The sequence below is a fragment of the Ciona intestinalis genome, unplaced genomic scaffold (genome assembly GCF_000224145.3).
Source record: "Ciona intestinalis unplaced genomic scaffold, KH HT001060.1, whole genome shotgun sequence".
NCBI classification, from domain to species: Eukaryota; Metazoa; Chordata; class Ascidiacea; order Phlebobranchia; family Cionidae; genus Ciona; species Ciona intestinalis.
Genome location: NW_004191381.1, coordinates 1 through 9,200, shown reverse-complemented (window position 1 = coordinate 9,200; position 9,200 = coordinate 1). Strand labels below are relative to the sequence as shown.

General features: G+C 35.5%; 1 protein-coding gene across 3 annotated transcripts in view; it reads right to left on the bottom strand.

The window, feature by feature from the left end:
- The window catches only part of LOC100176203 (short transient receptor potential channel 4-associated protein-like), a 15,540-nt gene extending 10,723 nt beyond the window's left edge, over window positions 1–4,817 (bottom strand). Inside the window, exons 1-2 of one of the 3 annotated variants that reach the window (XM_026839849.1) lie at window positions 4,599–4,817; window positions 1,308–1,412 (exon numbers count right to left, since the gene is read on the bottom strand). Coding sequence is in view for 1 of the 3 variants with exons in the window: in XM_026839848.1 (XP_026695649.1) it covers window positions 1,322–1,406; window positions 1,472–1,491 (105 nt within the window). In the remaining 2 variants the exon portion in view is untranslated. Of the gene's footprint in view, window positions 1–1,307; window positions 1,413–1,471; window positions 1,634–4,598 lie in introns of those variants that run through there. The other 2 variants (XM_018816897.2, XM_026839848.1) reach the window with 2 other exon arrangements.
- Between the last annotated feature and the right edge of the window lie 4,383 nt (window positions 4,818–9,200).

The window sequence follows — 9,200 nt, the reverse complement described above, 5'->3', positions numbered from 1 at the left end:
CACAAGGNAACCTTTATGCGGTGAATTTAAAATGATATTACATTTATAAAAACGACGTATCAAATCGGCAGAAACAACTGAAAAGTTTTACGCACGTTCATCGTGGATTAAAAATGTAACGATGATTACGTCATAATGCCTTTGATAAATCCCGACATATTTTAGGCCAGCAACCAAGAATAGTTTAAACTTTAAATGCAGGTAAATTGCGTTTATGTGAATTTTAATTGGTGCAAATATAAGAGCGAGGAGCGACGCTCAGTAAATTGGAACCAACGCAAATTGTAATATATTATTACAAAGTATCTTCCCGGCCGAGCTTGGACAGAAGCCAAAAAACATCTTTGTTGGCACTGCATGAGAACCAGAGTTTCATTACGTCATTTTTCACGAGAATAAATTCACAACGATTGTTTCGCTTGTTATGTGTTAAATTGTATGCTACCGCATGCGTCTTCCTTTATTTCCTACGCCCGCACAGAGCGTAAAAATGTGACACTTATACATGATGTTTCGATCTCGTGGTTCGTTGGGCAGTGGGCACATTCCTCCCGATTGTTACGTAATGAAACATCATAGTTAATAGTTATGTTGCAATAAGACGTAACAATTAAGCGCACAATGACCAAATTGCAGCATGGCAATGTGTGTTACTCGATCGAATTCGTAAGCTGATAATTACGAACACGCGACGAACATAAAACATTAGATCGCAGCTTTAACAACCGTTTCTATGTGGTGATGGTGTTAGTAATACGCTTTATAACAAGATTTGGTAGCTTGGGTGACAGACGCACGCAAAACATAATACATCCGGATTTTCAGTAAAATTAAACGATCACCGTCCGGATTTACAACTTTTACAATCCTGTAGTAGTTACCATGCAAAAAGGGTATTCGATACGATGATTGCATTACACATATTTATGCTTGCATTGCTGTGACAACCGTATGTCTGCTTCACATATGTGGTACATGCGGTAATTTTCTCTCACAACTGACTTTGGACAACATTAGTAACCAATGGGTTGGATAGTGGAGCAACTACCAATAAGAGATTACAACACAATTGCTCTACCACCAATTACGATACAATCCACCTAACCAATAATGTACAAAAGTTTTTTAAACTGATAACTGGAAAAAAACTGTAATGACAGTGAGATTTTTAACAAAATAAAACAAATACAAAGTCATGGTTCTTACTTCTTAACAAAGTAAAAGCATTATACCAAACACAGAAGAGTTAATGTTTGCCAATTTCAATTTTTTCAAGTGTATCTTATGCCTTAAAATAGTAGTCTCACATATTATGAAATACCGCATTGAAACGAAGGTGGTTGCCATTAACTTCTCTTCTTCTAAGTCGATGCCAAACATTCCCTCTTGATTTATTCCACTTTACATGTTTTCTAAATATTATGACAAAAAAAACAGAATAAGATTAATTTATTCACACATGATGGGGTAACGACAGTAATTATATAACATGGATGTTTTGTTTCACACACTTTGTGCCGATTAGAGGTTAAAGTGTCCGGACCACGCTAATACAAGTTGGTTTTAAATGAAAGTTTATACCTAATAAATACTGTCTGTGGTATTTTTTTTGAAAAAATATTTAGTTTGGTCAAAAAACGTTTTAAAAAGTGCCAAAAAAATTGTCCGTTGTTGCGTCACTCGTGGGCACTATGACATAAATTACTTCATAATCTGTTTTAATCGATCAGCTGGTTTAGGCTTTGCTAGCAGACATATACCTCATGTCCAATTACCAGGGAAGCAACTTTGAGGGTTATGTGCGGTCGGAAAAGCGTCCGACCTCATTTTTACGTGCGTATGCGCATACGAATGGAAACGGATCCTGTGCACGGCCACTTTTAATTAAAGAACAGTTTTTAATTTCGCGATAAAACATGTGCATTAAACAAAAACACAGATGAGGAAGATCCAGTGTTTGCACCGTAGCTGTCATATCTCTTTACATCAACTGACTAGGTTTTAGAAACACTTATTGACAGGGCCGTAAATAGGCGCATTTTACGTCCGTTAGCGGACACGCGCCCAAATAAATTTGAGCGCATTTTTATGTTTAAAATTTAATTCAACAAATTTAAATGAATTTTATTACATTTGCATATTTCATATTTAATATTTAGTTAGGATAAGGGAAAATTAAATGTCGTTACATCAGGTTTCCACTCTTTATGTAAAATGAGAAGTGTCTGTAAAACTTGACCGATAAGAACCTTTAAAGCATTTTTTATTCATGCGACTTAAAAAACAATGTAAAATCTTTGAATTATTTTACTACCAAACTGAAATATTATGCGCGATGCCTTTGGTTTGTAAGTATAATGGGACCAGGGGAGGTCAGATTACGCTTGACCTTGCGATCCTTATCCATTATATCTTGTCCATTCGCTTATCAAAAGTGAAATGTTTACGCAGGTCAGAAGATCGTTGGGTTTTCTCAAAATTGAAATCCAAATACAATACAAATGTTTAAGGACCCTTTTTAACATGTATTTACAATCGTTGTACAGAATGTTGTACTCATGGAACACCCAATGTGATCGGCAAACGTGTTGCTGCAACAACATTAAACTGTTGTAATTGGGAGAAAACAATTGTAAGCCAGTGTAATTATATCCAAATACGCCAATATCAAAGTATACGTTTATTAAAATACAGCTGCTTTAATCTTTACTAACCCCAGACGTAAAACAAGAGCATTTAGTTTACTTTTGCAAGGTTAACAATAAAAGCGTCAATCGCTATTATGATGCAAATAATCAAAGCGTCAATTGGTATTATGACGGTAAAATTCCATGTGTCAATTGCTACTACGTTGTAATAAACAATCTGCTAACATAAGCCTATTAATATTATATTGCTTATTCTTGCACTGAACAATACATTGTTGCATGTCCTTGCGCAAGCCGCTGCTCTAAACATGACGTAATAATGCTTCTTACGCCACACATTTTTACATGACTACAGCCGGCCATTTCGGGTGCCTCACAGTGAGCAATTTGGGCGACAGCCAGTCGTTTTTTCTACTATTTACGCTCTTGATTATGTGTGTGCCCAAAATTTATTTTCACATATTACTATAAGTTCTATGCTTAAACCTTGTAATATAAAATAGAAAAAAAATAAAATAGATTGCATCGCATGAAAGCTTTTAGGGAACAAACTTTGCTAAAATGTGCAGAGCATGCGGTGATGTAGTCAATAATAAACAATGCGTAAGTATAATTCAAGTTTTGACAATGAAAAAAATAAGAAATCGGGTCAAATTCGGGTTTAATTACCTGGGGGGGCATTATGAACATTTGTTCCCTCGTTAAGTTAACAAGCTGGCTAAACAATATTTTGCAAGTACTTAGCGAGCAAGAAACTCGTTTGAAAAAATGGTATTATGAAGACGACTCCAAACACCTCGTACAACGCCGAGTTTAAGTGAGAGAATTCGTTAAAAACGCAAGAAAAAAGATTCGTATAAACTGATGACGCTTTGATATTAAACTATCCATGAAACGAAGTAGGGAAACATTAATGTTGTCTTAAGTTGAATTTTGAAAACTTCCAGAAGCTAAAACTTCCAGTGAAATTAAAATTTGCTCTTCAACTGAAAGGCACCTTTTACTGCTGCTTTACGGTTTCAAATCTTAGTGCAAAAGATGGCACAATTCCAGTAGGCCTAATGGCCTATACCACCGCCTTTGGCATACGATATTCCAAAATTAATTCCACATCTGTCATTTCTATCGTTTTCCTTCTGACATTTACACGTTTACGCAAAGTTTTCAATGCAAATAAGGCGGCCATAACTTAGTTATGGGAATATTTTTGCGTAAAATACAAGAATTCGCTGTGAACGAGTGGTGTGAGTTCCACGTTAGTTAGCGGGCGATTTTGCGAGTTTGAGTTAATGAGATGGTGCTTCGTAATACCAAAAGTAGGTTTAGTGAGAAAGGACGTCACTACCGAGCACCCTAAACTTAGCGAGATGTGTTCATAATGCCCGCCTTAGTCGAGTATTGCCGTTTTCATGGTATTCGAACCCGCCTTGGTACCGCATTTACTCTGTACGGGTAATTACACTAATATTTTAGTTGTTCGTCCTTTAATAACAAAAAATATGGCTTGTGCGGCAGGTGTTTGTACATTTTGTTGGCCCGCTAAATCCATGTTCTTATTGCACAAAAAAGTCTAACGCAACATTTTGCTCTATGACGTAACAATCATTACTTTATTTTCGCGCCAAATAAACCGACCGCGTTAATGCATTCTGTACTTTGTGTAAGTTTTACTGTGTAGTCAAGCGAATTAAGATCGAATCTCTTATTTGATATTTAAAACTATTTTATTCTATTCTGTATGGATAAGGTTCGTGAGGACTTGGGATTTAGGCCAGACTTGGCCCATTACCCCAACACTCTTGTACTTCCATAAGTGACGTGCTCGCGGTAGTAAAGTTCTTTATTCATATTCGGACTCTAGTTTTCTGACCAAGTCCCAATTTTTGTCCTGATTCGCGACCCATATGACTCCACCTGCGGACTATTTCTGCGAACCAGTCTAGTTCTTACCAAAATCCGTTTTCTGTCCCGATTCTTGACCCGTATATATGGGACTCCATCTGTGGACTATATCTGCAAACTCGTTCTCACAGGATTCGCGATCATCATTCTAGGACTACACTCGTACTCACAACGTCACAACCGTACGCACTTCCACAGAAGGTTTATCCTCGTCTCGGCAGCGAGTCACCACATATAATATATGTCTAGATGTTAAAAATGACATAAATATTTTTAAAAGTTTTTTAAATTTCATTTTCATTTTCATTTTAAATTTCATTTTTATTTTCCATTTTAAATTTCCTTTTTATTTTTATTTTAAAATTCATTTTAAATTTCATTTTAAATTTCATTATTATTTTCATTTAAAAATTCATTTTTATTTTAAATTTCATTTTCATTTTCATTTTAAATTTCATTTTTATTTTCATTTTTATTTTCGTTTTAAATTACATTTTAAATTTCATTTTAAATTTCATTTTAAATTTCATTTTTATTTTCATTTTTAAATTAAAAAAAAAAACGATTTTGAAAATGAAATTTGATTTTTCTCAAGTAGCCCAGCACTATCAATCCCATGTTGTTTGAATGGGCGATGGCCCAGCGCTATCAATTACAAAAGGGCAAAGCTCTAATGAGTGCAACCGATTGGGAAATTTACTACTATTTAAGCCATAATTCCATTTTCAACTGTCACTGCTTGACTGCGTGCGGCCAGCTACAATGAATATGTACGGCAAATCAATCCCAAGGTTATATATTTCAGTACTACCACAGAATCCGATTTCTATGTTAGTACAAAATAGTAGCCATTCAAGCGTAGCAGTAATATGTAGTCACTAGACTAGTGACTAGCCAATAGCCATATCAACTGAAAGGCTCTTACTGTTGTTTATTTACTTTTTAAGAACTGGTCAGACATACTGTGGTTTAGTAGTCCTAAACAGCCGTTATAGTTAAAGATAAGCTAATAAAGCATGACGTATATACAACTTACACATATACCCAGGATTTAATACCAGATTTGTAAGTTTGGAACATAATGTTGCAACATAACTTAGATTTAAAAAAGTTGTTGCAAAATTGTGTTACTAAAAATATGAACCGAAAAGAAATCCTGTTTCTAGTCCAAAAAAAGTTTACTCAATACGCATGGAGCATTGCTACATTGGATCGCCATCTCCGCTTCTTTGATATAAAATACATACACTATGGCACCCCCTTGAAGATGTGTGTGCTGCAATTTGATAAGGAACTACAACACAGGAAAACATTTGGGTTATAGAGCAATGAACCAAAAACTTCGATGTCATTATAATATATTAGTTCCAAGGCACCTTGTTCAGCATATTTTGATGGAAAAGGATTCTGAAGAAATAGCTTTAAAAAATGTAAAGAAAAAGGATAAAAAACCCAAACAACAATTTCAATGTGATGGACCTCTTCATTTAGTTTCTATGGATGGACATGACAAGCTGTGTGGTTATCAGAATTATACGTTTCCACTTGGCATATATGGTGCAATGGATACATTTTCCAGGAAAATTTTGTTTTGGTTTGTTACTTATTCTAACTCCAAACCATTAATTATTGGAAAAAAGTATCTGGAATACATTTGTGCATCTTATGTTATGCCACGTTTATTAAGGCTAGACAGGGGTACGAAAACTGGTAAAATGGCAACGATACACTCATTTTTAAGAAGTAAACATGGCGACTTGGAAGATCCAACAGAGTGTTATTTATGGACCATCTAACACCAATAAAGTTAAATGTTGGTGAAGGGAACTTCACCTAAGGTTAGAGAAGTGTTTTAAAGTTCAACTGAAGAAGCCGATGCTGAATGGAAAATACCATCCACATTGCATGATGGATCGACAACTGCTTTTTTATGCTTATGAACCAATTGTATAGAGAGAATTTGAAATTTTGGTGAGTAACTGAAACAGTCATCGAATACGCCATACATACATTTACCGACTTGTATACATGACCATCTATTTCAATGCCCTGAATTTTATCGCACGACATGCAAAGGTTTAATGATTGATCATACTGATCTTAAGAGTATCGCGGAAGTATCTGGTGTGTTATGTGCTCCAGATGAATGGGTTGATGAAGATTTTAAGAAAAGGTGCATTGAGCTTTTACCTAACCCAGAATTGATTGCATCAAATGATGCAGCTGAAAAGTATTGCTATTTACGTCACAATTTTTTGAGTAATTGTTAACACCTCTACCCCTTCTGTACCTATGTTTTTTTACTGTTTAATATGTACAGACATAACAACTTATGGGTTGTTTATTTTGTGAAAAGAACAGTAGTCATCAAAAAAATAAAAAGTTACTCTTGTATTTGTTCCAATATTGCCAAATTCATCATTTTACAGAATTTATTGCATGTGTGACTCCCATAAAGGTAAGAAATGGCCATTTTTGACAAATTTCCTGCACAAAAAAGCATATCCAATTGTTCATCCAACAGATTTCTTTTCAGATAATATGTAACTAAAATGAACCAAGCATTCACTTTTTTTGCAACTCTGTGTTCAGTGTAAGTGTAGAGCAAGAGCCATCATTGTTTACATATTTGGTAAATGATCCTTCACAAAATGCTTCAATGGTGGCAGGATTTTCAGTATAGTTGGAATAATATGTCTCATCATACTTGAATGTTTCACCAAAAGCAGCAGGCACCTTTTTTTCAAAACTTTTCTGCTATAGATTTAGCAACAGAATGCATTTGTACCTTTCTGCAGTGATTTTCAACAGTAAGACCCATATCTGCTTGTATTGTGGCAACTGCATCATTCTTATAGAGTTTTAAAACTAATTTATCTGGTTAAAGTTTTTTGGTTTGTAACTGATGTGCTTCATACGCATTTCGGAATGCACCACTTGCAAATTTGTTGTTTGATACTGGCAATGTTACATTGCCGATTACTATCCAAGCATCACAGGTTAAGGAAAATGTCTCCAGTTTAGTAGGAACAGTTTTAAAAATTTGCTTTTTAAGTTGGCCTGCTTTCAGCAAACTGCTATTTGAAACTGATTTCGGTGCATGAAAAGTCAAAGGACGATTGCACACCGTGTTTGGTTCGGATGTTATTTCTTTGCATTCGTTGTTTTCACGAGCTTGTAAGAACCGAATAAAATTTCCCTTTTCTCCTTGATTTGGTCCAACCTGGTGCAGGATGGTCCTCTGTCAGAGGCAAGCATGTCACACCAACCTGAAGGGGCATTGTAATATTTTTCACATGCCAACTTTATGTTTGCTATACTTAAATCTTGGAACTATGCAAATGGAACAAAATCTCTTGTATCCAACGGTTCAAACTTGTTTAATCTTCCTGAAGGCGTGGCTGTCATTCTTTGAACCATAATGTCATCTGGTACTAGTGTTTGTTTCTCGTGATTCTTTTTACGCTTAAAACAAACTCTCTTTTCCAAATCTTTCCAAGTTTCTTTCGTCCGCTTCATATTTAATCTATCCTACAGTACTGAAAACAATGAAGAAAATCGATGTAAAACTCTGCCCTTCAGCGATAGTTGTCTATGACATAATAATCAAAAGCCACCTGTGCAATCTCGCCTTTATGAAATACGTGGGAAAGTTCCCTCGTGGATACCCTATTTGTTGTACCGTGAAACATTGTCATTTGTCACTTGACGATTAGTTGGAATTTACTATTCTTTGTCGTATGTGCTAGTCGTTAACCTCCTTTACCCAAGTGCCGGATACCGACGACAACCCTTATTCCGTATACTGTAAAAGTTACTTTCACGAGACCCGCAACATTTAGAGGCGATCCATCAATTTAACAACGGGAGGTGAACAGCACTAATATGAGAGTCCATTACCCGTATCAGTTAGAAAGATAGATTCTCATAACCTCACATTGACCTATGGCATGGCCTACCACGATATATTATAGTAGTTGGCAGTGGAGTTGATTTTATAAAAACGTAGGGGTTGCGACATTATACCATGTTAGCTGAAAGTAGGTATATGTAAAACACGTAAAATCACGCACATAACGTGTGCGGCATTTAATGGAAAGGGTAAGATATAAGCCTGGCAGTTAATTTTTAAGTGTTTAAAAAACTTAACATGTAAATATCATCATATATTTGCCGATACGTTGAATATACAGACGCACCGTAACCCGTTACGAGAATGGAGCACATCAGTGACATCACAATACTGCGTATGACGTAACATTGTTTAACTGACAGCAGTATTGCGCAATATCTTACGTTAATTCTCTGCATTACAATATTGTTTATAATGCAACATTTGACTTTAAAACTCGTAATTGCGCAACATAAAAGTTCGCATCACAATTAAACACGTAACAATTTTGTGCTGGTTGACGGGCGCAATGAAGTTTGAAAAAATCATTTTAACAAAACTCGAGGAAACAAACAAGATTAATTAACACAAACTTGTTTTACAACACACGATCAAAGCTGTGTTCACCTATTACCGATCAAAGCAGCATTGCCGCCACGATCTCCCTTCGTTTTAACAGACAAACTTATCAGGGTAAAGTTTGCGAGCGAGAATAATGTTTCACATGTAGTCTAAATAATGAACGTGTCTACGTGTGA